Consider the following 16,806-nt stretch of genomic DNA (forward strand, 5'->3'; position numbering starts at 1 on the left):
CTGTGAGATGCTGTCAAATTAATCTTCACCAGTTGCTGGAGTGCATGCTATAGCTAGTACACACTGTAGCCACATCACCAGTGGGGGAGAGGTAGATATTGGGGTAAATTTTAACTTCCAGCCAGGAAGGGAGTGGGGTGAGGTGGTGGGGGGATTTCCGGGTGCAAATCAATGGCACTTCCGGGTTTCACGCCCGGCAGCCATTGTCAGCAGTGAAAGGAGCTGCACATCAGAGAGGGGGGTGGGAGGGAGAGAGAGAGAGAGATCATCGGGCTTGGAAAAAACTGGAGTGGGGTGTGGGGGTGGTGTGGGGGGAACGTAGACAACATCGGGGTATCAGCCACCATTGTGGATCGGGGGGGGGGGGGGTCAGACCATTGTGGATCGGGGTGGGGGAATCAGGCAGCATCATGGATCGGGGTGGGGGGTGGGTCAGACACCATTGTGGATTGGGGCGGGGGGGATCAGGCAGCATCATGGATCGGTGTTGGGGGGGTGGTCAGCCACCATCGTGGATCAGGGGGTCAGCCACCATCGTGGATCGGGGGGTCAGCCACCATCGTGGATCGGGGTGGGGGGTGCGGTCAGACACCATTGTGGATTGGGGGGGGAATCAGGCAGCATCATGGATCGGTGTGGGGGGAGGGTCAGCCACCATCGTGGATCGGGTGGGGGGGGGCGTCAGACACCATTGTGGATCGGGGGGTCAGGCAGCATCATGGATCGGAGGGGGTGGGAGAGTCCACCATCAGGGGGGTGGGGGGCTGGCCGATCGCAGGGGTCCTATTGGCCAGGTGAGCTTGTTGGGCCTGGATGAAGCACTCCTGCTCCTCCAGGCCCACAAGCAGTGCAATAAAGGCACTCACCTCCTGGATAGAGCCCTTCTCACCTGCTTTCACCTGACGTGAATTAGAGGCGATGGGAAACCCAAACAGGTAAGATTTAATTTATTTTAATTTTCCATTACACAAAATATTAAGTACCTCAACTATCTCAATGAGGTACATTGCCCCTTTAAGTATCGGCCTGCCGGCTTTAAGTGGGGCGGGACTTCCTGGTGTCTGCTCTCCACATGCAGACAAATCTGCCTTGGTTAAAGCCAGAAGTGGGCGTGTTGGAGTCAGCGTGCGGTCCCGCTCCAAAAACTTACCATTTTCACTGCAAACCCTCCTCCAACCCACCTGTTTTTGGGAGTTAAAATTTACCCCATTGAGTCTAGGTGTACTCCCCTACCCTCCCCCTGTCCTGGCGATTGACCCATCCCTCCTACCCTGTTGCCTGCTCCAGTCCCCCTCCCGGAACTTACCTGAGGGCCATTGTCAGCAAGGCAGGTGGCCTGAAATTAACTTTTCTCATGGGGGCGAGATGTGGAGGCGCCGGCAGCATGCCCCAAATATGTAGATGAAGCCCAAGGCCTATCATCTTGTCAGCCTTGGACCCCTCTGTTTGGGTGTGCACTGCTCGAGCAGCGCAGAGTCTGGGCCAGAAAATTGGCCCAGACTAAATTCTGCTCCAACGTGTCTGCGACAGGTATGTTGGTGAGGACGAGGTGGGCAATATTGTATGAATATTGACATGTTCATATCAAATGCATCTCTCTGTTATTTAAATGGAGACAAATAACCATTGAAAATAAACTGGTTACAGTCTCTTTTAAAATAGCAAAGGAATTTAACGCAAGTGCGTTAAGAGTTTGTACAGTAATGTTTGTACTGTAATTTCTCTACTCAGAATTTTAATGAATTGGAAACAAGACTTCATTGGTTGACTGAACTCCACCTAGTCGCATTGTCGTCATATTCCTCAATCCTTTCTCTCTTCAAAAAGGCATCGAATGGCCTCATGAACCTACTTATTTCACTTTGTTTACCTTTCCTAGTAACCCGAGCACAAATACAAATATATAGTCATTCATTAGACATTTCGGGGCTGAATTTCCATGGGGATTCCCCCAATCATCTGTTGTAACTTCGGCAGAAGACCTGCGGAAACCCTGGAGAAATTATACAAACATGGAGATTAATGACATTAGTAATTTTGTTTGCATTTTAATAATTTTCCTCAATCAATGCTAAACTGAAAAATATTACTTCCATATTAAATGTCTGGATACTTAAGTCAGGACTGTGCACTCAGAGGTACCGCAAATGAAAAAAGTACAATTCGGATAAGAATGATTCGAGTTTCAAATGTAACCTGATTTGACGTGTAATTGGTTTCCTTTCCAAACAATTTTTCTTGTACATTAAACAGTGTGTTTAAATGCTGCTGCGTCTGTTTTCTAGGTATGTCCTTGACGATGAGTACACCAGCTCATCAGGCTCCAAATTTCCTGTGAAATGGTCACCCCCTGAGGTCTTCCACTTTTCTAAATTCAGCAGTAAATCGGATGTGTGGTCATTTGGTAAGATGTTTCTTATTTATTTTTTGAATTTGTACGATTAAAATTCTTCATGCTGTACCTGCATAACACAAAGTACAATCAAAGGCTAGTTGGCAGTGAGTCACAGAGCTGTGAGTGCTTTGTGATAAGCGGGTAAAAATGTAGTTTCTTTTCCCCTGTTTAGCAACTAACTGCCGCCTATTCTTTTTGTACTGATCATTTGCCGGGGACCCACCTGGAGTGGGTAGTGAATCTCGGTGGCAAAGCTTGGGCATCTGTGTAGTGTGGTTGTGGGCCTTAGGACTGCCCCAAAGTTAAGAACATTTTATTTCTTTTTTAAAAATTCTTCCTTAGCCCCCTGTCAAACTAGTTACCCCAGTGTGACGAATGTTCACTAAACAAAATATATTTACCAGAAGAAAACAATGTCTAATTAGATGTTGACATTTAACTGTTCTAAAGGACAGTACTCATAGATTCCCTCGTTAATAATTAATTACTACGTTTATTGAGAAATAATCTGCAGTTCATTACAAGCTAATTCTATGTATGATTTATTTTGCAAACAGAGCTATGCATTTTAACATTTTTGAGGCACTAGATTTGCACTAGAGGAGGAAGTTATATAGAGCCTTGGTCAGACCACATCTGGAGTTTTGTGTTCAGTTTTGTGCACCATACCTCAGGAAAGATATATTGGCCTTGGAGGGGGTGCAGTGCAGATTCACCAGAATGATACGGGGCTTAGAGGGTTAAATTATGAGGACAGGTTGAATAAACTTGGCTTGTGTTCCCTTGAGTATAGGAGGTTGAGGGGTAATCTGTTTGAGGAGTTTAAAATGTTAAAAAGGTTTTGATAGGGTAGATATGGAGAAACTTTCTCCTCTAGTGGGAGAATCAAGAACAAGGGGGACATAATCTTAAAATTAGAGCTGGGCCATTCAGGAGTGAAATCAGGAAGCACTTTTTCACACAGGGCAGTAAAAATTTGGAACACTCTCCCCCAAAAGGCTATGAATTCTGGGTCAATTAGGTGACGTCTTCAAGACTGAGATAGATTTATGTTCTATAAGGGTATCAAGGAATATGGAGAAAAGGCAGGAAAATGGAATTGATCAGCTCTGATCTAATTGAAAGGCGGAGCAGGCCCGAGGGACTGAATTCCCTACTCCTGTTCCTAATTTTACTATGTTACTTACATAGAATTACATACTACTATGTAATCAATTGATCTGCAGCTCTTTCAGCCTTGGATGCCAGGAATGTACAGGTATTACTAAGACCCAGTGATGCTAAGGTGCAAATGATGGGAAGTGCATCGTATTACACCTTACTGTGATTTTCATGCCATTACAATATGCTCACCCATATTTCAGTGGACAGTGGAAGTATTGGGCCCGATTTTACCAGGGGTGCGGGTTTTCGGCGGGTGGGCCAGCGGGCGCGTTGAAAACGCGCCAGGTGAAATTAGTGGGTTGCCCGCGCGATCGTAGCAGGCAACACACTAATTGGATTCACTTACCTGCTCCTCCGGGTTCCCCGTTGCTGGTCTGCGCGTTGGACGGGCTGCTCATGCGCAGTACGATCTGTCAGCTGGAGGCGCTCTAGTTAAAGGGGCAGTCCTCCACTGACAGATGCTGCCACAAACAGCAAAAATTACAGCATGGAGCAGCCCAGGGGGAAGGCTGCTCCCAGTTTAATGATGCCTCACCCCAGGTATCATTAGATGGGGTGAGGAGGAGGGGGAGGACAGAGATCTTCCACCCGGCGGGCGGGAGGAAGCGGCCTGCCTCTGCCACCAAGAAGGCCTGGCTCGAGGTGGCAGAGGAGGTCACCAGTGCCACCAACATATCGCCCACCTGCATACAGTGCAGGAGGCGGTCCAATGACCTCAGTAGGTCAGCCACAGTGAGGACACGTAGTCTTTCCCCTACACTCCGTATGCCACAACACTGCCCCCACCCCACATCTCCTTCTGCACTGCCAACACTACTCTGTCACATCACCCCTCATACCCATTCAAACCTCATCCTCATCTTACCTGCACCTACTCACCTCGCGAGTACTCACCCCGCCACTACCACGCAACCCAATCCTCATACAATCTCATGGCTCTATCCCATACTCACCCTCTCGTGCATCTCTCTCACGGCCAGCCTCACTCAACCTGCCACCACCTGTGCTGCAGCCACAGGGCACGCATCACATATGTGCAGTAGGCAGCGTAAGGCAAACGTGTCGTGAGCATGAAGGGGATGCACAAGGGTGTTTGAGGGTTAGTCATGGTTGTTACTTCTATTGAATTTCAGAACAACTCACATCACATATTATATTGGCACCACTACTGCCATGTCTTCGCGAATCCTGTCCGGTTTGTGCAATAATGCCCGCTCCTGGGTATCCCTATGAGGACCCACCACTGATGCCACCCAGTGTGTCACTGCAGAGTGGGTGTAGGTGTATTTGCAGGGCTCTTCTGCGCAGACGACTGAGAGACATCGGCGATGTCCCCGGTTGCAGCCTGGAAGGCTGTGGAGGAGAAGTTCGGGAGGGCAGTGGTGACTTTGACAGCGACAGGTAGGAAGATGGTGCACGGGCCAGCCAGGAGCAGATCGGCATGAAAGAGGCTGCAGATGTCCACGGCTACATGTCGACTGATTCTGAGCCTCCGTGTGCACTGCTGCTCAGAGAGGTCCAGGAGGCTGAGCTTCGGTCTGTGGAACGTGTGGCGAGGGTAGTGCCCTCTGCGACGCATCTCTCTCTGTGGTAGCCCTCCCCCCTGCTGTACAGGTGGATGTGTCACAGCATTCTGTTGTGGAGCTCCACGTGTCAGAGGTGGACGGCGTGGATGGCGAGGCTGGTGAGGCTGGTGATGCTGTTCACCCTCCGAGGAGGTCATGACTGCAGCTACGGCGGCCCCCATCCGCAAGATGTACATCTGAGGAGGTCCGCAAGGTAGGTACATGTCTCCGGACCCCGGGGTAAGTGTGCAGGTTGGTGACTTCGACCATCAGGAGGAGGGTGGTGGAGGCCAAACTTTGTCCCAAGTGACAGAGTGGCCTCCTGCAATGGCTGAGGGTCTCCCTCCCCCCCGACCTGTCAAATGGACCTTTGCAGCTGCCACAGGCTGACAGCTGCAACACGTCCATTTCAACTGGGAGTGTCTCCCCCAGTGTGTGAAACAGTCCCATGTTTATCCAAAATCACACACAGTCCCTTAATCAGGTCAGTTAATGACCTGAACAAGCAAAGTAAATACTCTCAAGTGGCATCCCGCTGGCTTTAATTGCCTGCGGGATTCCCACCAGCGGGGGCTGCGCGCACACGCCGGCGCATCATCAGGGAACCCGGAAGTGGGCGGGATCGAGGCGCGATCCGGTCCCGCACCTGGATTTCGGGATTTTCGGGGCCCCCCCGCCGAGAACGCACCCGATAGCGGGTGCTAAAATCGGGCCCATTGTTTGTCCCCATCCCTTCTGGTGGAAAATCCTAGGGAGCTGGCATGACTCCAACGGAAAATCCTGCCCAGAGGCTCAATACAAAGTGGTCAAGTTTGCAGATACTGTTCTGTCGGAGCGGCAGGGGAGGGATGGAGGTTGATCAAAGAGAAGCAGGGACCTACAAAAGGAATGAGAAATCTGTGCTGGATAGAACAATGGCAGACATTTAATACATCGATATAGATGGACGATCTATATATTGGAAGAAATAATGGGTGGCATGCATAGTTCGTATGTTGTAAAAATAGCTAAAGGTGAGGTTGAAAGAGATTTGTTGGCGTTAACATTTGGCACTCAACATATCACGGTATTGTGGAGCACCAATTAACAAAGCAGCTAAATACTGAGCTATATTGCCAAATCAACAAGAGTATAAATGATAGGCAATCATGCTAATACTGTATAGTTTTCTGGTCAGTCTTCACCTTGAGTAGTTTTGGTCACCAAGACACAGGAAACATTTACACCTTGGAGACAGCTCAAATAAGAGGTATGAGATTGATCTCTACTGCAAATACTACATCTGGCATTTATATAGTGTCATCTTCAACGTTACAGGACTGAACTGTGAGGGTAGATTGGAGAAATTGGGGCTCTTTAACCTTGAAAGAAGACAATCCTGGTGGGATGTTATAAATCTAGATGATACTAAATGGTATAGAAAAAAAATGAATCTGGAACATTGCTTCAAGTTAAACCAAGACAGTAGCACAAGGTGGAATAACTGCACAGTGGTCAAGGGTGAATTTAGGATTGATATCAGGAAAACTGTCATCACACAAAGAATAATCAACACTTGGAATAGATGTCCAGGGAGAGAGCTGGAGGTAAAAAAACTTTTTTCAATCATGCAAGATCCAATTGGATGGCATGATGGGACTGTAAACTTTTCTTTCCGAATGGATGGGCCAAGATGGGCTTTCCTTATCTGTACTCAGGTTGTGATCAAGATCCCTCTTTTCACAGACCATAAATAATCTACCCTACCTATTTAATCTCTTGAGAAAAATTCTGTATACCCCCCGCCCCCCCCACCACACACCTCCCCCAGGTCCTCATAGCTAATCAAACAAAAGTTCAGAATTTTTTTCCAAACCTTAGACTGTTGTATTCAACGCTGGGCTGCTGTTTTGCAGACAACAACCTCCTTGCCCCACAACACATCAACCAATGTACTCTGAAGAGTATTTGATCACCTCAGTCTATACCTATCCCCAGAACTTCTTTTTAAATGAGCTTAGTTCACACTTTTATGGCAAATTATTGAAACAATGACAATGTCACATGTTTAGGTTTTTACGCTAAATATTTTCTCAGATTCAGTGTCACTGGCCACTCCTGGTAGTGGATCTCACGTTCCCTACAATCCAGAGTGGACTTTTTTCTGTCCAATATCTAGATAAATGAGAGCAAGACCCAGGAATGTAATTTTTACGCCGCGAGTTGTTGTGATCAGTAATGCACTGACTGAAAGGGTGGAGGAAGCAGATTCAATAATAACTTTCAAAAGGGAATTGGATAAATAATTGAAGTGGAAAAATTTGCAGGGCTATGGAGAGAGGGCAGGGGAGTGGAACTAATTGGATAGCTCTTTCAAAGAGCCCGCACAGGCATGATGCGCCGAATGGCCTCCTTCTGTGCTGCTTCGTTCTGTCATTCTATGATAGGACAGATGAATAAACAGCAAGCTGTATGACAGAGTGAAACATACATTACTCTACTCTCTTCAGTGCATAAAATAATAAAGACACCACTCACTTTCCCTATTAGACTCTCTTCTTAACCTGTAGAAAGATTACCCTTTGAAAAATAGCTCAACCAATTCTACTGGCTGATCTGAAACTGCAAAACACATTTAGCCCTCAGGATGCTGGCTGAAAACTCACTATGAACTGTTTGTTGAACTACACACATAGCACAATAGAATCTGCAATTAGAGACCTCTGACCACCAAGCTGTCTGTCAGATAGGACTACAGCCAATCAATGAATCTGTCTCCTTTTCAAAGGTCTCAGATGCAGCTTCCAATCACATGTACTACCCAGGCAGATGCCTGATTCTTTGTTCTGTGTTGAGGCGGTGTCAGATGACCTCTGCAGCTTTGCTAAAACAAAACACTGTCAGCGACATCTCTCATAATTATATTAGATCAAACAGCCCATTCGTCAATATTGAATGGATAGTCAACTTTTGGCACTAGCAAAGATGTTTGTGATGAATGTTATGGCCCTGGATTGATTAAACAAATGATACTTTAGACAACCAATTCTGTTTGTCCCAGAAACTTGCATCTGCAGCAAACCTATCAGGTCTGAACTAATAGCTTTTCTGTTAAAAAATACTTTCTGACGTTGAGTGTTAAACCCTTACAAGCTGCTTCCAGCAATATCAAAGGCAGGGTAAAAATTCAATGCTGACAGAAAGTACATTTTTCTCACAATCAAATATTATCAGAAAGCCCCTTGAAGTTATAAATTCATGTCAAGCATGGATTACCTTTCAAATTATTGTTTATACTTGTTTGGTTTCCGATTTAGACCCTAAGTAATTATAACAACCATAATAATTAATTAATCCCAGTAAAAATGTGAATTTTATTCAAATGGCAATGTATAGCAGGATTTGCTGCCCATCTTTCTGACAATGTTTTTGACAGAGCTGCGATCGGTAGAGGCAGTGAAATGGATCAGGGAATCTGCATGTGTCCCTGCCCCCTTTCACAGGCTTAGGCACCAATTTTGAAAATTTATATTTCTTTTTACAACTTTAACTGACAGCACAGAGGCCATAGAATCATAGAAAGGTTACAGCATGGAAGGAGGCCATTCGGCCCATCGAGTCCGTGCCAGCTCTATGCAAGAGCAATTCAGCTAGTCCCACTGCCCCGTCCTATCCCCGTAGCCCTGCAATTTTTTTCATTTCAAGTACTTATCCAGTTCCCTTTTGAAGGCCATGATTGAATCTGCCTCCACCACCCCTTCAGGCAGAGCATTCCAGATCCTAACCACTCACTGTGTAAAAAAGTTTTTCCTCATGTCACCTTTGGTTCTTTTGCCAATCACCTTAAATCTATGTCCTCTGGTCCTTGACCCTTCCACCAATGGGAACAGTTTCTCTCTATCTACTCTGTCTACACCGTTCACGATTTTGAATACCTCGATCAAATCTCCTCTCAACCTTCTCTGTTCCAAGGAGAACAACCCCAGCTTCTCCAGTCTATCCATGTAACTAAAGTCCCTGGAATCATTCTAATAAATCTCTTCTGCACCCTCTCTAAGGCTTTCACATCTTTCCTAAAGTGCGGTGCCCAGAAATGGACACAATACTCCAGTTGTGGCCGAACCAGTGTTTTATAAAGGTTCATCATGACTTCCATACTTTTGTACTCTAAGCTTCTATTTATATCTCTCGTGTATGCTTTTTTAAGTGCTTTCTCAACCTGCCCTGCCACCTTCAACAATTTGTGCACATATACCCCTAGATCTCTCTGTTTCTGTACCCCTTTTGGAGTTGTGCCCTCTAGTTTATATTGCCTCTCCTTGTTTTTGCTACCGAAATGTATCACTTCGCATTTTTCTGCATTAAATTTCATCTGCCACATGTCTGCCCATGCCACCAGCCTCTCTATATCCTCTTGAAGTCTATCACTACCCTCCTCACTGTTTACTACCCTTCCAAGTTTTGTGTCATCTGCACACAATCAATCCACACTTGTCCAAGTGACTGCTAATTCTGTCCCGGATTATCGTTTCTAAATGTTTCCCCCACTACCGAGGTTGAACTGACTGGCCTGTAGTTGCTGAGTTTATCCTTGCACTCTTTTTTGTACAAGGGTGCAACATTTGCAATTCTCCAGTCCTCTGGCACCACTCCCGTATCTACAGATGTTTGGAAGATTTTGGCCAGTAGCTCCGCAATTTTCACCCTTTCTTCCTTTAGCAACCTAGGATGAATCCCATCTGGACTGGGTGACTTATCCACTTTATGTACAGCTAGCCTTTCTAGTACCTCCTCTTTATCAATTTTTAGCCCATCCAGTATCTCAACTACATCGTCCTTTACTGAGATTCTGGCAGCATCTTCTTCCTTGGTAAATACAGATGCAAAGTACTCATTTAATACCTCGACCATGCCCTCTGCCTATAGAATACTTTTGGATTCCCTTTTATGTTGGCTGCCAGTCTATTCTCATACTCTTTCTTTGCCCCTCTTATTTCCTTTGTCACTTCCCCTCTGAACTTCCTATATTCAGCCTGGTTCTCACTTGTGTTATCAACCTGACATCTGTCATATGCCCCTTTTTTCTGCTTCATCTTACTCTCAATCTATTTTGTCATCCAGGGAGCTCTGGCTTTAGTTGTCCTACCTTTCTCCCTCGTGGGAATGTACCTAGACTGTACCCAAACCATCTCCTCTTTAAAGGCTGCCCATTGTTTAATTACAGTTCGCCTTCCAATCTTTGATTCCAATTTACCCCGGGCAAGATCTGTTCTCATCCCACTGAAATTGGCCCTCCTGCAATTGGGTATTTTTACTTTAGAGTGGTCCATGTCCTTTTCCATAGCTATTCTAAATCTTATGATACTATGATCGCTGTTCCCTAAATGTTCCCCCACTGACACTTGCTCCACTTGGCCCACCTCATTTCCAGAACCAAATCCAGCAATGCCTCCTTCCTGGTTGCCTTGGCAACGGGCAGTTGCAAAGACCGTGTTCAGACAGAGAGGTGTTACCTACAGAACCCCCGAATATACATTCAACACAAAAAAAAACAGGGAAAAAAAAGAGAGAGGCAGAAACATCCGGAAGGCAGAGAAAGCCAGCAAATGACCTGTTATATTAAAAACAGATAGCTTTTGTTCGCTGGTGGGCTTACGTGTAGCTTGACATGAACCCAAGATCCCGGTTGAGGCCGTCCTCATGGGTGCAGAACTTGGCTATCAATTTCTGCTCGACGATTTTGCGTTGTCGTGTGTCTCGAAGGCCGCCTTGGAGTACGCTTACCCGAAGGTCGGTGGCTGAATGTCCCTGACTGCTGAAGTGTTCCCCGACTGGGAGGGAACCCTCCTGTCTGGCGATTGTTGCGCGGTGTCCGTTCATCCGTTGTCGCTGTGTCTGCATGGTCTCGCCAATGTACCATGCTCCGGGGCATCCTTTCCTGCAACGTATGAGGTAGACAACGTTGGCCGAGTCACAGGAGTATGAACCATGCACCTGGTGGGTGGTGTCCTCTCGTGTGATGGTGGTATCTGTGTCGATGATCTGGCATGTCTTGCAGAGGTTACCGTGGCAGGGTTGTGTGGTGTCGTGGACGCTGTTCTCCTGAAAGCTGGGTAATTTGCTGTGAACGATAGTCTGTTTGAGGTTGGGTGGCTGTTTAAAGGCGAGTAGTGGAGGTGTGGGGATGGCCATAGCGAGGTGTTCGTCGTCATTGATGACATGTTGAAGGCTGCGGAGAACATGGCGTAGTTTCTCCACTCCGGGGAAGTACTGGACGACGAAGGGTACTCTGTTGGTTGCGTCCCGTGTTAGTCTTCTGAGGAGGTCTATGCGATTTTTCGCTGTGGCCCGTCGGAACTGTCGATCGATGAGTCGAGCGTATTATCCCGTTCTTACTAGGGCTTCTTTCAGCGTCTGTAGGTGTCCATCGCGTTCCTCCTCGTCTGAGCAGACCCTGTGTATTCGCAGGGCCTGTCCATAGGGGATGGCCTCAAAAGCGAACAAAAGCTATCTGTTTTTAATATAATGGGTCATTTGCTGGCTTTCTCTGCCTTCCGGATGTTTCTGCCTCTCTCTCTTCTTTTCCTGTTTTTTTTTGTGTTGAATGTATATTCGGGGGCTCTGTAGGTAACACCTCTCTGTCTGAACACGGTGATTGCCTTGGCAACGGGCAGTTGCAAAGACTGTGTGTAATCACCATGTATTGTTCTGTGATTTATAAATGCGTAGGCTTCGAGGAGTTCCTGACATTTACCTGAGGAAGGAGGAAGCCTCCGAAAGCTTGTAAATTTCAAATAAAATCGTTGTACTATAACTTGGTGTTGTAAAATTGTTTACAAGGGATGAATTGAAGCAGTTTTTTGGATAATTCTTTGCTGACCCTTTATTTTGGTTTTTTTTCCTCTCTCAGGTGTTTTAATGTGGGAAGTTTTTACTGAGGGTAGAATGCCCTTTGAAAATAAAGCAAATGCTGAGGTTGTTGATGAGATATCTCGAGGAGAGCGGCTCTACCGACCATCCCTTGCATCACCGACCGTGTATCAAATCATGTATAGTTGCTGGCATGAGGTTGGTTGCTATGGCATTTTTTTCTCCCTGTCAAAACATGGTTCAGATTTCATTTGAGTCATTTATTGTTTTTGCAAGTCTCTTTTTAATATAACTGTGGCAAATAATTTTATATATTATGGCCCTGAAATTCCTATGTTTTTGTAGGGCGGAAAGGAAAATTTCCATGAGAGGGGGCTGGAATTTGGCGCAAAGCCTGGTTTTGCCAGGAATCTACCCTGACCAAAGTCTTTAAATAAGGGTAAGGAGTCGCACAACACCAGGTTATAGTCCAACAGCTTTATTTGAAATCACAAGCTTTCGGAGCTTTGCTCCTTCGTCAGGTGAAGTACGCCTGACAAAGGAGCAAAGCTCCGAAAGCTTGTGATTTCAAATAAAGCTGTTGGACTATAACCTGGTGTTGTGTGACTCCTTACATTTGTCCACCCCAGTCCATCACCGGCATCTCCACTTTAAATAAGGGGGCATGGGTGGATCATTCACCTGCTCCCTCTCCCATACTATTAATGAACCATTTTAGGGGGATTTCTTAGACCACGCATTTCACCATTATAAGGCCTCGGGAACTCACACCCATTGAGAGCTGGTGTGAGTTCGCCTGAGGACCTTATGAAGGTCTGAAACATTTACTAAGGAAAGGTAATTGATCCTATAGGGCATCAGTTACCTTCCTGAAGAAGCCTGCTAGTTCCATTGAAGATTTCAAAACAAAGATCTTCATATGGCCCTTCCAAGACCTCCACTCGGCTGATGGCATGGTGCTGTTGTGGTATTCCAATTGGTGGATCGAGGGGCCGCCAACAAAGTACCATTGCAGGTATCATGCACCCATCCCTGGCCATGAAAATGACCTTGTTCCTACAGCTTGGGATGGGGGAGAGTCTTAGTGTTGCCAGCTCTGGTTGAATGTATTCCTGGAGGTTTCATCACATGACCTCCTGCCTCCAACTGCCACGCTCCCACCATTCGTCACCCAACATGTCCATCCTCACAGTGCACCGCCTTCCCAAGCCAATTGGAAAGTGAAAAGACTCTTCATTACCCGATTGGATGATTATTGACTGTCAGTCAAACAGTCTTTTTCCCATATTTTTCTAACTAATAAACAGAAGTGTTCAAAGAAAATTTAAAAAACGATTTTTTTTAATGCCCCCATGATTTTTCTCCACGGTTGCTCACAGCAGTGTCCTGGAGATTAATCTTCAATTCTTGGAGATCCCAAGCCATTCCTGGAGGGTTGGCAACCCTAGGGAGTCTGTGTCTTTGGGCACGGGCTGTTGGGGGTTCTGCTGTGCCGTGCTTATGTCAATGGATCGGGTCCCCAAGAATTTCAGGGCCTATGGGTGAAACTAAAAAAGAATGTTATGCTAAAAGATTTTATGAATTCAAAAATATAAAGCATACAATAGACATTTAAAAAAACTCAGATATTCTCATCCATTTAGACTGTGATCCAAAGCAATATAAAGATGATTACAGACACTGAGGCTGATTGAAAAGATTTCTGTTCCTGGTTATTAATTCATCCATGATTTACTGGGTAACAAAGAGAACATAAGTGCTTTAATTTTCACTTACTAACAAACTACAGTTCTCATAATAATGCACAGCTGTGGTGATTTTCAATATTAAAAATCATTTTATGTAGAGCGACAATATTATCAGTTGCTAAAGTAGTGGAGTATGAATTTTTTTTTCTCGGATATGCCTGTAAAATTGCATGTATATTAAATGCGCAGAAAACATTATGGCGATGCAAACAGACTGTTCAAAGATTATTCAATGTGATACAGTTGAAGTACTTTTCACAAGTCAAGTATTGCTAAACAATTAGGAGTTGGTAGCCCTGAGTTATATTACTGACCCCCATGTTGCTCTGGGAGTTGTGTTCATGCATGCTTCCCCAGTATGCCAGTTGAAATGTCAATGTTAGAAGAGAGTTGACAGGACCGTTGCTTTTTACTAACATTATAATAAAGCTTAAAATATTATGAAGAACCTTTAAGGGAAATTCCATAGTCACATATAATATCACTTCACAGAGTGTATATAATGTCTGCTAATCCTATTTCATCACCTATACCTTGATTATGCACTGAAGGAAGAAATTCCAGTCAGAAGGGACGGGGGGAACTGCAGTGTGATTCCGGTGTGGTTGGGGGGGGGGGGGGTTACATTTTGGGGAACAACCCAGGTCACTCCTCTTAAGTCCCCCATCAAATTGCACTCCAGGTGGGTGCTTTTTAGGCCTCTCTTTCTGACGTTGAAGGACAGTTTTGGAGGCGTTCCTGGGCTACCCTGAGAATTCTGCCCAGCTTGTGCCTTACCTTTTTTATTTGTTCGTATTTAAAGCTACTCCTTTGATTATTTTTGTCCACACTAACATCTCATTCCTTTAACACCTCGTTCCTTTATTTCAGTTTTTTCCCTATTTATAACTGTATCCAGTACTCCTGTTATTCCTTCTGCATGCTATCACTTTTCCTAAATTCTTTTTTATTTGTATATTAATCTGATCTGATCCTACCTTTTCTACTTGCTCTTTCTTGTTGCTTTTATATCCCCTGCCCCCTTCCTTCCTAGTTTAAATGATTCTTCACTTCCCTATTTATTTGTTTTGCCAGTACATTAGCTCACTTCCAGTTCAGATATAGACCATTCTTGGGTGCCCCTTTTCAGAGTGGCAGGGAGCCATTCAGACTTCTCAGTGGCAATGACCCAGCCCTTGGGAATTGAAATGGGATCAGTGGCACAGTAAACTAGCAGGCGGTTTCTGCGCAGATGATCACAAATATTTTTTAAAACCATTTTTCAGAAACCAGATGGACGCCCTGGTTTTCGTGAGTTGTTGGACTTAATCAACGAGGTCACAGTGAATGAATATAAGTGAAAAGTCTTCTCACATGTTCAAAATCCTGGATGTGGAGTGATAATATATTGAGTACCTTCAGAAAACATTCTGTACAGATGCTGCAGATGTTTCATCTGTTCATGTTTTATGGGCAACGTGATTCAACAAAAAAATGATGTACATCAAATCTCTGGAATGGCGTGCCTTTTACTTCTGCTTCAGATTTCCCAGCATTTAAGTGCAATATTAGAGAAAGTTTCAAGCAAGGGTATAGGACAATCATAGACAATATATAAGGTGTGTTGGTGATTTTGTTTATAATACTGTACTGGTAAAAAATATACTGGAGGCATGCGACAATCATGTGGTCCAAGGGGTATTTGTAAATTATACTAATATTGGTATTCCCGTTGTCATATTTCTTTGTGTTGTTAGTATGTCTTATAGTTATTTAAATATACTTTGCTATGATCGTGAAGGTGATTATTTAAAGGTATCGCAGCCACCATAGGTTCAAAATCTGTCACATATATAAAAGAGAGTATGCAGGTAAAGACAATCTTTATCAAATTTAATAAAATTACCTTTGGCTGTTTTAACTCTGTGACAACTTTAAATCATACACAAAAGAGACAACAGAAAGCACAGCATTAAAACCAGTAATGCAGAATGTATCATTTGATCATTTGGTAATATAAAGCCATTAGCTGTTCACTCTTGCGTTGTTCTCTCTGTGCAATCATTAGTAATTATCAGAAACAACAGCAATAAATGCACTGCAATGGATCGTAGAGGAGTTTTAAAACATTAATTATTTAAAAGGGAATCTTTTAGATAAGGCAATAAGCAGAAACCAGTGATCATATGAAAACAGATGAATTAGGGTTAATGCATAATACCCTTTCTGTTCAGTGACTCATGATCATTTTGGGGCTGAGATGAGCTTGTTCTATAGGTATGGTCACAAGTACTAATGTATTTTTATATGTTCCCCACCTTTATTATAACATGGTCTGCGGGCTTAAGCAGTTTCTTAGCCTCTGTATGCATCCTGTTGCTATGTCACCTAGAACATATATAATGTATATAATCCACCTTTTCTGAAGTATGTTTCTTGTGCAATATTTACAAGTTGTGTGTAATAATGAAAATATAGTAAAATTGTAAGAAATTCTAAAGAAACTTTTATTCTGTTCAAACAAATGTGTAGGTAATGAAGGCTGGTCCTAAGATTTTTATTTGTTCAAATAAACTTGTTGTCAGTGCACTAATATTTTCACTGTGTTGCTGGTGGGGAGGGGAGGGGGTGGGGTGAGGCAATAGGGTTTAATATTAAATGGATGTTTGCAATTAACATCAATATACAGCAATGCCGTTACTCTATTTAATCCATGCACATATATATATTTTCTTTTGTTGTATCATTAATATTTGCATGTAAACATTTGCTAAAAGTATAACCAAATATTGCTATTTTCCTTAATACAGCATTATTCATACAGAGCAAACACTATTTAAATCTATTGGAGATCCAAAATAAAAGTTACGGAACTCTAAACGTGGAGCCCAGTTTTCCATCTGCCAAGGTTTGCCAAGTTTCAGACCCTGAGCACTCACCAGATTAAGACTCATGCAAGAATGGATGGCATCGTACTGACAACAAAATGGAGATTCACTAGACGAAAGTTCAAGAATATCAATCATTTAATACAATGAGCTTTTCATGGAACATAGATATACATAAAATAATATTGTTGAGAATGTAAAAAGTTCAAGAGGGTTTC

The 16,806-nt window shown here is 44.2% G+C and overlaps 1 protein-coding gene across 1 annotated transcript in view; it reads left to right on the plus strand.

Moving 5' to 3' along the window:
• txk (TXK tyrosine kinase) overlaps nucleotides 1-16,282 on the plus strand; it is a 74,090-nt gene extending 57,808 nt beyond the window's left edge. Inside the window, exons 13-15 of the mRNA XM_067988126.1 lie at nucleotides 2,286-2,404; nucleotides 12,014-12,171; nucleotides 14,987-16,282. Of these exons, the coding sequence (XP_067844227.1) occupies nucleotides 2,286-2,404; nucleotides 12,014-12,171; nucleotides 14,987-15,061 (352 nt within the window). The 3' untranslated portion in view covers nucleotides 15,062-16,282. The remainder of the gene's footprint in view (nucleotides 1-2,285; nucleotides 2,405-12,013; nucleotides 12,172-14,986) is intronic.
• The last annotated feature ends 524 nt before the right edge of the window (nucleotides 16,283-16,806 follow it).

Source organism: Heptranchias perlo, chromosome 1, assembly GCF_035084215.1.
Source record: "Heptranchias perlo isolate sHepPer1 chromosome 1, sHepPer1.hap1, whole genome shotgun sequence".
Classification (NCBI taxonomy): domain Eukaryota; kingdom Metazoa; phylum Chordata; class Chondrichthyes; order Hexanchiformes; family Hexanchidae; genus Heptranchias; species Heptranchias perlo.